Raw genomic sequence first — 18,200 nt, 5'->3', positions numbered from 1 at the left:
ACCACCTGGAACTTCTCCCCTGACACATAGACATCTGGCTCAGTAACATCTGATACCACCTGGAGCTTCTCTCCTGACACATATACATCTGGCTCAGTAGCATCTGATACCACCTGGAGCTTCTCTCCTGACACATAGACATCTGTCTCAGTAACATCTGATACCACCTGGAGCTTCTCCCCTGACACACAGACACATAGACACATAGACATCTGGCTCAGTAACATCTGATACCACCTGGAGCTTCTCCCCTGACACACAGACATCTGGCTAAGTAGCATCAGATACCACCTGGAGCTTCTCCCCTGACACACAGACATCTGGCTCAGTAGCATCAGATACCACCTGGAGCTTCTCCCCTGACACATAGACATCTGGCTCAGTAACATCAGATACCACCTGCAGCATCAGTTGTCAACTTTGTGAAGGAGATGCAGACAGTTTTTTCACATTGAGATTCAAACATGAATCACTGAGCCACTTTGTACCTTCATATTGGTGAGTCTGTGGGTTGCCACATTGTACCTCCCTCACTCTCTGTTAGCTAGCTACTACCCGCTACCCCTCCCTGGTCCTAGTACTGTCCTCCCTTGGCTCCGGTCCAAACCTCACAACTCCTTCCTCCCCCACCCAGCACCTACCAGGTTTCTTTGGCTGCTCCCCAGAGGCAGGTGCTGTTGAGGAAGTGGCCTGATGAAGAGAAGTGGTGGAGGAGTCTCTGATGTCTGGCTGCTGCTCGGGGAGCTGGTCGGGGAGCTGGGGTGAGGCGTTACTCACAGCATCTGGTTGGGGCGGAGATTAGGAGAGGAAGTCAGACTGGACCCTCCCACCCTAGCACACACTCAATCTCTCTCTCTTTGTATCTGTCCCTTTCTTGCTCTCTCCCCCCTCTCTCTCCCTCTCTCTCTCTGTATTCCTCTCTCCTTCCCCCTCTATCTCTCTTCCCCCTCTCTCCCTCTCCCTTCCCTCTATCTCTCTTCCCCTCTCTTCCCTCTCAGTATCTCTCTCTCCCCCCTCTGTATCTCTCTCTCTCTCTCTCTCTGTATCTCTCTCTCTATTCCCCCTCCCCCTGTATCTCTCTCTCTGTATCTCTCTCTCTATGTCCCCCCCCCTCTGTATCTCTCTCTCTCTCTCTGTATCTCTCTCTCTCTCTCTCTCTTCCCCTCTCCCCCCTCTGTATCTCTCTCTCTGTATTCCTCTCTTCCTCCCCCTCACATGTATCTCTCTTCCCCTCCCCTCTCTCTCTTTGTAACTCTTTCTCTTCATTCCCCCAGCCCAGTGCTACGTTCAGCAGAATGTGTAGAGTGGTGTATTAGAGGGGATCAAAGCGGCCCTGGGTTGGGGGGATTCCCTGTGAATAGGTGGATCAGGGTGAACAAAGTACAGGGCTACTGTCTTATGTTGGAGCACTCAATAGTACCGCTGAGGCAGGTGGGAAACGATCCAAGGGGCAAATGTGGCAGAGAGAGAGAGAGAGAGAGAGAGACAGAGACCGAGAGTAGAGATCGTAGGGAGAGAGCAGAGAGAGACACAGAGAGAGTAGAGAGATAGTAGAATGAGAGTAGAGAGAGAGTAGAGAGAGAGAGTAGAGAGAGAGTAGAGAGAGAGAGAGTAGAGAGAGAGAGTAGAGAGAGAGTAGAGAGTGAGAGTAGAGAGTGAGAGTAGAGAGAGAGTAGAGAGAGAGTATATATAGAGAGAGAGTAGAGAGAGAGAGTAGAGAGAGAGTAGAGAGAGAGAAGGGATTGAGAGTAGAGAGTAGAGAGAGAGAGTAGAGAGAGACAGACAGAGAGTAGAGAGAGAGCAGAGAGAGAGAGCAGAGAGAGACACAGAGAGAGGAGAGCAGAGAGAGAGGGGGGGAGAGAGAGAGCAGAGAGAGAGAGCAATATGCAGGGCACTGTTTTACAAAGCCCTGTAACAAGCGAGGGGGGGAGAGAGAGAGAGCAGAGAGAGAGAGCAATATGCAGGGCACTGTTTTACAAAGCCCTGTAACAGCGAGGGGGGAGTGTTTAAAAAAACATTTATTTTATTTTATTTCTTTAACTTAACTAGGCAAGTAACGTTATCAGCCAGTAGGACTGTGTGTGTGTGTGTGTGTGTGTGTGTGTGTGTGTGTGTGTGTGTGTGTGTGTGTGTGTGTGTGTGTAGAGGGACTGTGTGTGTAGTGTGAAGTGTGTGTAGAGGGACTGTGTGTGTGGTGTGTGTGGTGTGTAGTGTGTGGTGTGGTGTGTAGTGTGTGTGTGTGTAGAAGGTATATCAGTGGCATGGAGCTGTTGATCATGAACCTATTTGAATAGCCATGGTAACCATCCAACACCACACTGTTTTGAGTATTAAATGAGTGTTTTGAGTGTTTTGAGTGTTAAATGAGTGTTAAATGTGTTAATGCTTCATTGTGCTTACCTCTGGAATCAACACAACTAACATCAATAAATCAACCTGATCAATAATGATCAACAGTATGTAAATAATAGATCACTCACCATTCTCATTCTGGAGACTCTGGAGAGAAAAGAGACATGAAGAGACATGATGAGACATAATGAGACATAAAGAGACATGGTGAGACATGATGAGACATGATGAGACATGGTGAGACATGAAGAGACATAATGAGACATAATGAGACATGAAGAGACATGATGAGACATGATGAGACATGATGAGACATGGTGAGACATGATGAGACATGATGAGACATAAAGAGACATGGTGAGACATGAAGAGACATGATGAGACATGAAGAGACATGATGAGACATGATGAGACATAAAGAGACATGGTGAGACATGAAGAGACATGATGAGACATGAAGAGACATGATGAGACATGATGAGACATGATGAGACATAAAGAGACATGGTGAGACATGAAGAGACATAATGAGACATGAAGAGACATGATGAGACATGAAGAGACATGATGAGACATGAAGAGACATGATGAGACATGATGAGACATAAAGAGACATGGTGAGACATGAAGAGACATAATGAGACATGAAGAGACATGATGAGACATGATGAGACATAAAGAGACATGGTGAGACATGAAGAGACATAATGAGACATGAAGAGACATGATGAGACATGAAGAGACATGATGAGACATGATGAGACATAAAGAGACATGGTGAGACATGAAGAGACATGAAGAGACATGATGAGACATGATGAGACATAAAGAGACATGGTGAGACATGAAGAGACATAATGAGACATGAAGAGACATGATGAGACATGACGAGACATGATGAGACATAAAGAGACATGATGAGACATGATGAGACATGATGAGACATAAAGAGACATGGTGAGACATGAAGAGACATAATGAGACATAATGAGACATGAAGAGACATGATGAGACATGATGAGACATAAAGAGACATGGTGAGACATGAAGAGAAATAATGAGACATGAAGAGACATGATGAGACATGAAGAGACATGATGAGACATGATGAGACATAAAGAGACATGGTGAGACATGAAGAGACATAATGAGACATGAAGAGACATGATGAGACATGATGAGACATGATGAGACATGGTGAGACATGATGAGACATGATGAGACATAAAGAGACATGGTGAGACATGAAGAGACATGATGAGACATGAAGAGACATGATGAGACATGATGAGACATGATGAGACATAAAGAGACATGGTGAGACATGATGTGACATAAAGAGACATGGTGAGACATGAAGAGACATGAAGAGACATAATGAGACATGAAGAGACATGATGAGACATGATGAGACATGAAGAGACATGATGAGACATGATGAGACATAAAGAGACATGGTGAGACATGAAGAGACATAATGAGACATGAAGAGACATGATGAGACACGATGAGACATGATGAGACATGGTGAGACATGATGAGACATGATGAGACATAAAGAGACATGGTGAGACATGAAGAGACATGATGAGACATGAAGAGACATGATGAGACATGATGAGACATGATGAGACATAAAGAGACATGGTGAGACATGAAGAGACATAATGAGACATGAAGAGACATGATGAGACATGAAGAGACATGATGAGACATGAAGAGACATGATGAGACATGATGAGACATAAAGAGACATGGTGAGACATAAAGAGACATGGTGAGACATGAAGAGACATAATGAGACATGAAGAGACATGATGAGACATGAAGAGACATGATGAGACATGATGAGACATGATGAGACATAAAGAGACATGGTGAGACATGAAGAGACATGATGAGACATGAAGAGACATGATGAGACATGATGAGACATGATGAGACATAAAGAGACATGGTGAGACATGAAGAGACATAATGAGACATGAAGAGACATGATGAGACATGAAGAGACATGATGAGACATGAAGAGACATGATGAGACATGATGAGACATAAAGAGACATGGTGAGACATGAAGAGACATAATGAGACATGAAGAGACATGATGAGACATGATGAGACATGATGAGACATAAAGAGACATGGTGAGACATGAAGAGACATAATGAGACATGAAGAGACATGATGAGACATGAAGAGACATGATGAGACATGATGAGACATAAAGAGACATGGTGAGACATGAAGAGACATAATGAGACATGAAGAGACATGATGAGACATGACGAGACATGATGAGACATAAAGAGACATGATGAGACATGATGAGACATGATGAGACATAAAGAGACATGGTGAGACATGAAGAGACATAATGAGACATGAAGAGACATGATGAGACATGATGAGACATAAAGAGACATGGTGAGACATGAAGAGACATAATGAGACATGAAGAGACATGATGAGACATGACGAGACATGATGAGACATAAAGAGACATGATGAGACATGATGAGACATGATGAGACATAAAGAGACATGGTGAGACATGAAGAGACATAATGAGACATGAAGAGACATGATGAGACATGATGAGACATAAAGAGACATGGTGAGACATGAAGAGAAATAATGAGACATGAAGAGACATGATGAGACATGAAGAGACATGATGAGACATGATGAGACATAAAGAGACATGGTGAGACATGAAGAGACATGAAGAGACATGATGAGACATGATGAGACATGGTGAGACATGGTGAGACATGATGAGACATAATGAGACATGAAGAGACATGATGAGACATGATGAGACATAAAGAGACATGGTGAGACATGAAGAGAAATAATGAGACATGAAGAGACATGATGAGACATGAAGAGACATGATGAGACATGATGAGACATAAAGAGACATGGTGAGACATGAAGAGACATAATGAGACATGAAGAGACATGATGAGACATGATGAGACATGATGAGACATGGTGAGACATGATGAGACATGATGAGACATAAAGAGACATGGTGAGACATGAAGAGACATGATGAGACATGAAGAGACATGATGAGACATGATGAGACATGATGAGACATAAAGAGACATGGTGAGACATGAAGAGACATGATGAGACATGAAGAGACATGATGAGACATGATGAGACATGATGAGACATAAAGAGACATGGTGAGACATGAAGAGACATAATGAGACATGAAGAGACATGATGAGACATGAAGAGACATGATGAGACATGAAGAGACATGATGAGACATGATGAGACATAAAGAGACATGGTGAGACATGAAGAGACATGAAGAGACATAATGAGACATGAAGAGACATGATGAGACATGATGAGACATGAAGAGACATGATGAGACATGATGAGACATAAAGAGACATGGTGAGACATGAAGAGACATAATGAGACATGAAGAGACATGATGAGACACGATGAGACATGATGAGACATGGTGAGACATGATGAGACATGATGAGACATAAAGAGACATGGTGAGACATGAAGAGACATGATGAGACATGATGAGACATGATGAGACATGATGAGACATAAAGAGACATGGTGAGACATGAAGAGACATGATGAGACATGAAGAGACATGATGAGACATGATGAGACATGATGAGACATAAAGAGACATGGTGAGACATGAAGAGACATAATGAGACATGAAGAGACATGATGAGACATGAAGAGACATGATGAGACATGAAGAGACATGATGAGACATGATGAGACATAAAGAGACATGGTGAGACATGAAGAGACATAATGAGACATGAAGAGACATGATGAGACATGATGAGACATGATGAGACATAAAGAGACATGGTGAGACATGAAGAGACATAATGAGACATGAAGAGACATGATGAGACATGAAGAGACATGATGAGACATGATGAGACATAAAGAGACATGGTGAGACATGAAGAGACATAATGAGACATGAAGAGACATGATGAGACATGACGAGACATGATGAGACATAAAGAGACATGATGAGACATGATGAGACATGATGAGACATAAAGAGACATGGTGAGACATGAAGAGACATAATGAGACATGAAGAGACATGATGAGACATGATGAGACATAAAGAGACATGGTGAGACATGAAGAGACATAATGAGACATGAAGAGACATGATGAGACATGACGAGACATGATGAGACATAAAGAGACATGATGAGACATGATGAGACATGATGAGACATAAAGAGACATGGTGAGACATGAAGAGACATAATGAGACATGAAGAGACATGATGAGACATGATGAGACATAAAGAGACATGGTGAGACATGAAGAGAAATAATGAGACATGAAGAGACATGATGAGACATGAAGAGACATGATGAGACATGATGAGACATAAAGAGACATGGTGAGACATGAAGAGACATGAAGAGACATGATGAGACATGATGAGACATGGTGAGACATGGTGAGACATGAAGAGACATAATGAGACATGAAGAGACATGATGAGACATGAAGAGACATGATGAGACATGAAGAGACATGATGAGACATGGTGAGACATGAAGAGACATAATGAGACATGAAGAGACATGATGAGACATGAAGAGACATGATGAGACATGATGAGACATGATGAGACATGAAGAGACATGAAGAGACATGATGAGACATGATGAGACATAAAGAGACATGATGAGACATGATGAGACATGATGATACATGATGCGATAAGACAAACACTTCTAAATGATTTGACAATCAGTCAATCAACTGGAAAAGCACTTTACAATCAGTCAATCAATTGGAAAAGCACTTTACAATCAGTCAATCAATTGGAAAAGCACTTTACAATCAGTCAATCAATTGGAAAAGCACTTTACAATCAGTCAATCAATTGGAAAAGCATCAATAGCTTTACTGATTGTAAAGTGCTTGACTGATTGTAAAGTGCTTGACTGATTGTATTGACAGTGCATTGAAGCTGAAATCTTAATAGAAAAACTCCCACATGTGAAGTATGACTTTATTGAGCTCATCTATTGGCAACTGGTCATTGAACTTACCATTACCATTATATTGGTTTGATACGAGATGTATTTTCATATACAATTTTATCAACTAATACAAAACTAGAACATGAGCTAGGGTTCTACAGGTCTGCAGTTCGATGATAGAGCAGTCTGTGGAGTGTTCATGCAGTCACAGTTGGCTGAAACTATTAAATGTGTGTCCTAAACGGTACCCTAATCCCTAGGCTTCTGGTCCAAAAAGTGCACTATATAGGGAATAAGGTGCCATTTTGGACTTAAAGTGATATGTTGTGTCGGTAAATAGATGAACGTTCTCTTACTTTCTGTAGGTCTTCTATGGACCTCTCTGTCTTCCTCAGTCTCTCCCTGAGGGTCTGCTCTTTAGCTGAGATCTGACACTCCTCGCTCTCCAAAAGACCAATCTCTGACTCCAACCTAGAACGACAGAACAGGAAGAACAACACCTCTGTTAATACAGATCTATAATATAGAATGCCAGAACAGGAAGAACAACACCTCTGTTAATACAGATCTATAATATAGAAAGACAGAACAGGAAGAACATCACCTCTGTTAATACAGATCTATAATATAGAATGACAGAACAGGAAGAACATCACCTCTGTTAATACAGATATATAATATAGAATGACAGAACAGGAAGAACATCACCTCTGTTGATACAGATCTATAATATAGAATGACAGAACAGGAAGAACATCACCTCTGTTAATACAGATCTATAATATAGAACGACAGAACAGGAAGAACATCACCTATGTTAATACAGATCTATAATATAGAACGACAGAACAGGAAGAACAACATGCCCTGAGTCCTGTAGAACACATCTCACTGCCCTGAGTCTTGTAGAAAAAATCTACCTGCCCTGAATCCTGTAGAACACATCTCACTGCCCTGAGTCCTGTAGAACACATCTCACTGCCTTGAGTCCTGTAGAACACATCTACCTGCCCTGAGTTCTGTAGAACAAATCTCACTGCCCTGAGTTCTGTAGAACACATCTCACTGCCCTGAGTCCTGTAGAACACATCTCACTGCCCTGAGTTCTGTAGAACAAATCTGTGTGTGTGTGTGTGTGTGTGTGTGTGTGTGTGTGTGTGTGTGTGTGTGTGTGTGTGCATAACTGAGACAGCTCAGATCGACATGCAGGGTGTATATTTTGTGTATATAATGTGTATACATGCAGGGTGTATATAATGTGTATATAATGTGTATATAATGTGTAAATAATGTGTATACATGCAGGGTGTATATAATGTGTATATAATGTGTATATAATGTGTATACATGCAGGGTGTATATAATGTGTATATAATGTGTATACATGCAGGGTGAATATAATGTGTATATAATGTGTATACATGCAGGGTGTATATAATGTGTATATAATGTGTATACATTCAGGGTGTATATAATGTGTATATAATGTGTATACATGCAGGGTGTATATAATGTGTATATAATGTGTATACATGCAGGGTGAATATAATGTGTATATAATGTGTATATAATGTGTATACATTCAGGGTGTATATAATGTGTATATAATGTGTATATAATGTGTATACATGCAGGGTGAATATAATGTGTATATAATGTGTATATAATGTGTATACATGCAGGGTGTATATAATGTGTATATAATGTGTATATAATGTGTATACATGCAGGGTGTATATAATGTGTATATAATGTGTATACATGCAGGGTGAATATAATGTGTATATAATGTGTATATAATGTGTATACATGCAGGGTGAATATAATGTGTATATAATGTGTATACATGCAGGGTGAATATAATGTGTATATAATGTGTATACATGCAGGATGTATATAATGTGTATATAATGTGTATATAATGTGTATACATGCAGGGTGAATATAATGTGTATATAATGTGTATACATGCAGGGTGAATATAATGTGTATATAATGTGTATACATGCAGGGTGTATATAATGTGTATACATGCAGGGTGAATATAATGTGTATATAATGTGTATATAATGTGTATACATGCAGGGTGAATATAATGTGTATATAATGTGTATACATGCAGGGTGAATATAATGTGTATATAATGTGTATATAATGTGTATACATGCAGGGTGAATATAATGTGTATATAATGTGTATACATGCAGGGTGAATATAATGTGTATATAATGTGTATACATGCAGGGTGTATATAATGTGTATACATGCAGGGTGAATATAATGTGTATATAATGTGTATATAATGTGTATATAATGTGTATACATGCAGGGTGAATATAATGTGTATATAATGTGTATATAATGTGTATATAATGTGTATACATGCAGGGTGAATATAATGTGTATATAATGTGTATATAATGTGTATACATGCAGGGTGAATATAATGTGTATATAATGTGTATACATGCAGGGTGAATATAATGTGTATATAATGTGTATACATGCAGGGTGAATATAATGTGTATATAATGTGTATACATGCAGGGTGTATATAATGTGTATACATGCAGGGTGTATATAATGTGTATACATGCAGGGTGAATATAATGTGTATATAATGTGCATACATGCAGGGTGTATATAATGTGTATACATGCAGGGTGTATATAATGTGTATATAATGTGTATATAATGTGTATACATGCAGGGTGAATATAATGTGTATATAATGTGTATACATGCAGGGTGAATATAATGTGTATATAATGTGTATACATGCAGGGTGTATATAATGTGTATACATGCAGGGTGTATATAATGTGTATATAATGTGTATATAATGTGTATACATGCAGGGTGTATATAATGTGTATACATGCAGGGTGTATATAATGTGTATATAATGTGTATATAATGTGTATACATGCAGGGTGTATATAATGTGTATATAATGTGTATATAATGTGTATATAATGTGTATACATGCAGGGTGTATATAATGTGTATATAATGTGTATATAATGTGTATACATGCAGGGTGTATATAATGTGTATATAATGTGTATACATGCAGGGTGTATATAATGTGTATATAATGTGTATATCATGTGTATATAATGTGTATATAATGTGTATATAATGTGTATACATGCAGGGTGTACATACTATGCAGGTGATTGATTGTATCTGTCATGTTCAAAACTCTTGTTCAAGTTCATGGTCTTAATTTTAGGTGCTCCTGTAACTGTACAGAACCTTGAATATAATTAATCTGAACTGAGCAGGAACATCCTTGTAGCATGCAACACACACACACACACACACACACACACACACACACACACACACACACACACACACACACACACACACACACACACACACACACACACACACACACACACACACACACACACACACACACACACACACACACATTCCAGATTTCCCTGAGGGCCTGGATCTGGGTAATTCTTAATGCTGACAGCCAATCAGGAAGCAGCGTTCGGAGGAATCCGCTCTGCCTCCTCCCTGGCCATTTCCTGCCATTGTTTAGTCCTGGAGGTTTTAGAACACCTCGGAGGTTCCATGGTCAGCCATAACAAAGACAAGGATGCTTCCCACGACATCAAAACTTATTCCACACTAAGCCGTGAATACTGGAGAATAGACTATTGTCTCAACTACTTGACATCGATTGGCTTGTTGATATCTAGTCTGAATGGGAGGTTGTTGTGGGTTGTAGGCCGTGAACTTTCTCTACAGTGCTGTATCGTGAGGTAGTGGCCAGGGTTAATACAGTATCTGCCCTGTGGGACAAGGTCAAAAGTAGTGCACTGTATAGGGAATAACCATATAGGACATAACCCATATCAGATGTCTTGTCTGTCATTACCCCTGTATCTCTGTCTGTCATTACCCCTGTCTCTCTGTCTGTCATTACACCTGTATCTCTGTCTGTCATTACACCTGTCTCTCTGTCTGTCATTACCCCTGTCTCCATGTCTGTCATTACCCCTGTCTCTCTGTCTGTCATTACCCCTGTCTCTCTGTCTGTCATTACCCCTGTCTCTCTGTCTGTCATTACACCTGTCTCGCTGTCTGTCATTACCCCTGTCTCTCTGTCTGTCATTACCCCTGTCTCTCTGTCTGTCATTACCCCTGTCTCTCTGTCTGTCATTACACCTGTCTCTCTGTCTGTCATTACCCCTGTCTTTCTGTCTGTCATTAAACCTGTCTCTCTGTCTTGTCTGTCATTACACCTGTCTCTCTGTCTGTCATTACCCCTGTCTCTCTGTCTGTCATTACCCCTGTCTCTCTGTCTGTCATTACCCCTGTATCTCTGTCTGTCATTACACCTGTCTCTCTGTCTGTCATTACCCCTGTCTCCATGTCTGTCATTACCCCTGTCTCTCTGTCTGTCATTACCCCTGTCTCTCTGTCTGTCATTACCCCTGTCTCTCTGTCTGTCATTACACCTGTCTCGCTGTCTGTCATTACCCCTGTCTCTCTGTCTGTCATTACACCTGTCTCTCTGTTTGTTATTACCCCTGTCTATCTGTCTTGTCTGTCATTACACCTGTCTCTCTGTCTGTCATTAGACCTGTCTCTCTGTCTTCTCTGTCATTACCCCTGTCTCCCTGTCTTGTCTGTCATTACCCCTGTCTCTCTGTCTTCTCTGTCATTACCCCTGTCTCTCTGCCTGTCATTACACCTGTCTCTCTGTCTGTCATTGCACCTGTCTCTCTGTCTGTCATTACACCTGTCTCTCTGTCTTGTCTGTCATTACCCCTGTCTCTCTGTCTGTCATTACCCCTGTCTCTATGTCTGTCATTACCCCTGTCTCTCTGTCTGTCATTACCCCTGTCTCTATGTCTGTCATTACCCCTGTCTCTATGTCTGTCATTACAACTGTCTCTCTGTCTGTCATTACCCCTGTCTCTCTGTCTGTCATTACAACTGTCTCTCTGTCTGTCATTACCCCTGTCTCTCTGTCTGTCATTACACCTGTCTCTCTGTCTGTCATTAAACCTGTCTCTCTGTCTGTCATTACACCTGTCTCTCTGTCTGTCATTAAACCTGTCTCTCTGTCTTGTCTGTCATTACCCCTGTCTCGCTGTCTGTCATTACCCCTGTCTCTCTGTCTGTCATTACCCCTGTCTCTCTGTCTGTCATTACACCTGTCTCTCTGTCTGTCATTAAACCTGTCTCTCTGTCTGTCATTGCACCTGTCTCCCTGTCTGTCATTACACCTGTCTCTCTGTCTTGTCTGTCATTACCCCTGTCTCTCTGTCTTGTCTGTCATTACACCTTTCTCTCTGTCTGTCATTACACCTGTCTCTCTGTTTGTCATTACCCCTGTCTATCTGTCTTGTCTGTCATTACACCTGTGTGTCTGTCTGTCATTACCCCTGTCTCTCTGCCTGTCATTACCCCTGTCTCTCTGTCTGTCATTACCCCTGTCTATCTGTCTTGTCTGTCATTACACCTGTGTCTCTGTCTGTCAATACACCTGTCTCTCTGTCTGTCATTACCCCTGTCTCTCTGTCTTGTCTGTCATTATACCTGTCTCTCTGTCTTGTCTGTCATTACACCTACATATGAGTGTCAAAAACCTCAAAACCTACCACAAAAGGCAAAACATTCCATCATGTTATATAACATTTTCTGAATTTGACCATAATAAATTATCATTGTAATTGAGCACACATTGATGTCAGACGTGCACCTATCCCCAATGCTCTGTTTCTGATGACTGGGGTGAATGCAGGAGCAGATTTCAGGTCACCCTCCCGTTGACTGTTGACTGGGGTGAATGCAGGATCAGATTTCAGGAGCAGGATACCCTCCTGTTGACTGTTGACTGGGGTGAATGCAGGAGCAGATTTCAGGAGCAGGACACCCTCCCGTTAACTAATTACTGGGGTGAATGCAGGAGCAGATTTCAGGTCACCCTCCCGTTGACTGTTGACTGGGGTGAATGCAGGAGCAGATTTCAGGAGCAGGACACCCTCCTGTTGACTGTTGACTGGGGTGAATGCAGGAGCAGATTTCAGGATCAGGACACCCTCCCGTTGACTGTTGACTGGGGTGAATGCAGGAGCAGATTTCAGGAGCAGGACACCCTCCTGTTGACTGTTGACTGGGGTGAATGCAGGAGCAGATTTCAGGAGCAGGACACCCTCCCGTTGATTGATGGCTGACATAAGGGCATTTACTTTAAGTGATAGGCCTATCTGGCTTATATCATTATGATAGTCATAATGCTCCTTGACATAAAGGGTGCGTTCGTAAATTCACTCTAGATTGTCAGAGTGCGCTCTGGCAGTTCATAAATTCAGAACGTTCTTTGATTGTCAGTTAGTGAATCCAGAGCGTTTTGCTCTCGGAGCATTCAGAGCCACACTGGACACTCTGGCCGAGGAGTCGAGTTGATCCGAGGGTTCTGACCTCACAACGGCAGTGTCACATCTACTCCCGCTTCTCCTCCGCCGTTCTGACCTCACAACGGCAGTGTCACATCTTCTCCCGCTTCTCCTCTCCGGCGTTCTGAGCTCACAACGGCAGTGTCACATCTACTCCCGCTTCTCCTCCGGCGTTCTGAGCTCACAACGGCAGTGTCACATCTTCTCCCGCTTCTCCTCCGGCGTTCGACGTCGCCTGTATACTCATCACCGGTCCTGGGATCCATCATTATGCCCACCTCTTCAGAATAACGTACAAAGTACCGGTTCGTTCCATCCCCTGGATGCTGCTTCAGTCCGGACGGTGAGCGTGTACTCAGCAGCCATCTGGTCCCTTGCCGTAATTGGAGTAAGCGCTCACTAAAGATTTGGCATGGTCCCTCAGATCCTCAAAAAGTTTTACAGCTGCACCATTGAAAGCATCTTGACAGGCTGCGTTATCACTTGGTATGGCAACTGCTTGGCATGTAAAGTACTTCTCCAGGACTGAGTAGTCAACTGAGCTGGTTTAAGAGAGCTTCAAAGTGTCCACCGCACCTCGGGACTACTTAGTTTGGTCCTTTATGAGAGTGGACCTCTTTCTGAGGAGGCGCTCCCATCCAGAGCAACCCACAGCTAGTGCGTTCATCTCAAGATAGCCAGGCTTGACAACCACATATCACAGTCGTATCCCAACCACGTATCACATCCATAATACAATGGAGAAGAAAAAAATATCTGTTTTTATTGCTAGTTTGAGTTGCCTGGGTTACCAGAGAGTTCCATGTAGTCATGTTACCTGGGTTACCAGAGAGTTCCATGTAGTCATGGCTCCATTTAATACTGACTTTACAACTGACTAGGTATCCCCCTTTCCCTTTACAGCTGACTAGATATCTCCCTTTCCCATTACAACTGACTAGATATCCCCCTTTCCCTTTACAACTGACTAGATATCCCCCTTTCACTGTACAACTGACTAGGTATCCCCCTTTCCCTTTACAACTGACTAGATATCCCCCTTTCCAACTGATTAGAAATCCCCCTTTCCCTTTACATCTGACTAGATATTCCAGGTGTAACAAAACGAGGGTCTGTAGGCCATTTGTGGTTGACTGAGATATGTTTCTGTCACTGTTTCTGTCCCACTCTGTTATCATGGACAGCCCTCTTCCCATGTCAGTAACCAATGAGACTATATATTTTAACAATGTCAGCTCTCTATCTAGGGTTTCACCCAGTGTTTTAGTCTCTTCAGCTGGAAGGCTCCACCATGGATGTCATTATCTCTGGTCCAGGGTGTTAGTTCAGCTCCACCATGGATGCTTGTCATTATCTCTGGTCCAGGGCGTTAGTGCTCTTCTACCATGGATATCATTATCTCTGGTCCAGGGTGTTAGTTCAGCTCCACCATGGATGCTTGTCATTATCTCTGGTCCAGGGTGTTAGTTCAGCTCCACCATGGATGCTTGTCATTATCTCTGGTCCAGGGTGTTAGTTCAGCTCCACCATGGATGTCATTATCTCTGGTCCAGGGCGTTAGTGCTCCTCTACCATGGATGCTTGTCATTATCTCTGGTCCAGGGTGTTAGTTCAGCTCCACCATGGATGCTTGTCATTATCTCTGGTCCAGGGTGTTAGTTCAGCTCTACCATGGATGTCATTATCTCTGGTCCAGGGTGTTAGTTCAGCTCCACCATGGATGTCATTATCTCTGGTCCGTGGCGTTAGTTCAGCTCCACCATGGATGTCATTATCTCTGGTCCAGGGTGTTAGTTCAGCTCCACCATGGATGCTTGTCATTATCTCTGGTCCAGGGTGTTAGTTCAGCTCCACCATGGATGCTTGTCATTATCTCTGGTCCAGGGTGTTAGTTCAGCTCCACCATGGATGCTTGTCATTATCTCTGGTCCGTGGCGTTAGTTCAGCTCCACCATGGATGTCATTATCTCTGGTCCAGGGTGTTAGTTCAGCTCCACCATGGATGCTTGTCATTATCTCTGGTCCAGGGTGTTAGTTCAGCTCCACCATGGATGCTTGTCATTATCTCTGGTCCAGGGTGTTAGTTCAGCTCCACCATGGATGCTTGTCATTACCTCTGGTCCAGGGTGTCACCCAGCCTCATCTGCTTCAGCCTGTCCCTATTCACATCCAGTCCAAGAGGAAATGCTTTACAATAGATGCTTCCGTTCCTTATGCTTCTTAGCTCAACACTGAATGTATCTGCAGTAAATTTGTGAATGATGGTAAAAAGTGAAAGAGACAGAGACAGAGACAGTGACAGAGACAGAGACAGTGACAGAAAGAGAAACGAAAACAGAAAGACAGTGACAATAACAGAAATATAGACAGAGACAGACACAAAGACAGAGACAGAGGAGACAGAAACACTGATAGAGACAGAGACAGACACAAAGACAGAGACAGAGGAGACAGAAACACTGATAGAGACAGAGACAAAGACAGAGGAGACAGAAACACTGATAGAGACAGAAACAGAGACAGACAGAAACAGAGACAGAAACAGAGAAAGAAACAGAGAAAGACACAAAGACAGAGACAGAGGAGACATAAACACTGATAGAGACAGAGACAGAAACAGAGACAGAAACAGAGACAGAGACAGAAACAGAGACAGAGACAGAGACAGAAACACTGATAGAGACAGAGACAGAAACAGAGACAGAAACAGAGACAGAAACAGAGACAGAGACAGAGACAGAAACACTGATAGAGACAGAGACAGAAACAGAGACAGAAACAGAGACAGAGCCAGAAACAGAGACAGACAGAAACAGAGACAGAGACAGAGACAGAAACACTGATAGAGACAGAGACAGAAACAGAGACAGAAACAGAGACAGAAACAGAGACAGAAAAAGAGACAGAAACACTGATAGAGACAGAGACAGAAACAGAGACAGAAACAGAGACAGAACACTGACAGAGACAGAAACAGAGACTGAAACAGAGACAGAAACAGAGACAGAGACAGAGACAGAAACACTGATAGAGACAGAGACAGAAACAGAGACAGAAACAGAGACAGAGACAGAGACAGAAACACTGATAGAGACAGAGACAGAAACAGAGACAGAAACAGAGACAGAGACAGAAACAGAGACAGACAGAAACAGAGACAGAGACAGAAAAAGAGACAGAAACACTGATAGAGACAGAGACAGAAACAGAGACAGAAACAGAGACAGAACACTGACAGAGACAGAAACAGAGACTGAAACAGAGACAGAAACAGAGACAGAGACAGAGACAGAAACAGAGACAGAACACTGACAGAGACAGAAACAGAGACAGAAACAGAGACAGAAACAGAGACAGAACACTGACAGAGACAGAAACAGAGAAAGAAACAGAGAAAGACACAAAGACAGAAACACTGATAGAGACAGAAACAGAGACAGAAACAGAGACAGAACACTGACAGAGACAGAAACAGAGACAGAAACAGTGACAGAAACAGAGACAGAACAAAGACAGAATCAGTGACAGAGACAGAAACATTGACAGCAACAGAGACAGAATCATGGACAGTGACAGAGACAGAATCATGGACAGTGACAGAGACAGAGACAGAAACATTGACAGCAACTGAGACAGAAACATTGACAGCAACAGAGACAGAAACATTGACAGCAACAGAGACAGAATCATGGACAGTGACAGAGACAGAAACATTGACAGCAACAGAGACAGAATCATGGACAGTGACAGAGACAGAATCATGGACAGTGACAGAGACAGAAAAAGAGACAGAATAATGGACAGTGACAGAGACAGAAACAGAGACAGAACACTGACAGAGACAGAAACATTGACAGCAACAGAGACAGAATCATGGACAGTGACAGAGACAGAAACAGAGACAGAACACTGACAGAGACAGAAACATGGACAGTGACAGAGACAGAAAAAGAGACAGTGACAGAGACAGAAAAAGAGACAGAATCATGGACAGTGGCAGTGACAGAGACAGAAAAAGAGACAGAATCATGGACAGTGACAGAGACAGAATCATGGACAGTGACAGAGACAGAAACAGAGAGAGAACACTGACAGAGACAGAAACATTGACGGCAACAGAGACAGAATCATGGACAGTGACAGTGACAGAGACAGAAAAAGAGACAGAATCATGGACAGTGACAGTGACAGTAACAGAGACAGAAAAAGAGACAGAATCATGGACAGCAACAGATACAGAATCATGGACAGTGACAGAGACAGAGACAGAGACAGAGACAGAAACAGAGACAGTGACAGAGACAGAAAAAGAGACAGAATCAGAAAATGTATGTAAAACCAGTGTATAACATTTTCCCCGTCTCATATTCACATTCTCTAGTGATGCAACTGATAACTACT

General features: G+C 42.3%; 2 protein-coding genes across 2 annotated transcripts in view; both read right to left on the bottom strand.

Moving 5' to 3' along the window:
• Positions 1-775, bottom strand: part of LOC139408252 (A-kinase anchor protein 2-like) — a 109,274-nt gene extending 108,499 nt beyond the window's left edge. Inside the window, exon 1 of the mRNA XM_071151929.1 lies at positions 642-775. The gene's annotated coding sequence lies outside the window, so the exon portion shown is untranslated. The remainder of the gene's footprint in view (positions 1-641) is intronic.
• Positions 1-18,200, bottom strand: part of LOC139409623 (PALM2-AKAP2 fusion protein-like) — a 73,954-nt gene that overhangs the window by 9,223 nt on the left and 46,531 nt on the right. Inside the window, exons 4-7 of the mRNA XM_071155044.1 lie at positions 7,728-7,842; positions 2,481-2,499; positions 642-782; positions 3-181 (exon numbers count right to left, since the gene is read on the bottom strand). Coding sequence (XP_071011145.1) covers positions 3-181; positions 642-782; positions 2,481-2,499; positions 7,728-7,842 — 454 coding nt within the window. The remainder of the gene's footprint in view (positions 1-2; positions 182-641; positions 783-2,480; positions 2,500-7,727; positions 7,843-18,200) is intronic.

Source organism: Oncorhynchus clarkii, chromosome 5 (assembly GCF_045791955.1).
Source record: "Oncorhynchus clarkii lewisi isolate Uvic-CL-2024 chromosome 5, UVic_Ocla_1.0, whole genome shotgun sequence".
Taxonomy (NCBI): Eukaryota; Metazoa; Chordata; class Actinopteri; order Salmoniformes; family Salmonidae; genus Oncorhynchus; species Oncorhynchus clarkii.
Note: the sequence above shows the minus strand (reverse complement) of the source record. Positions and strands in the feature narration are given on the sequence as shown.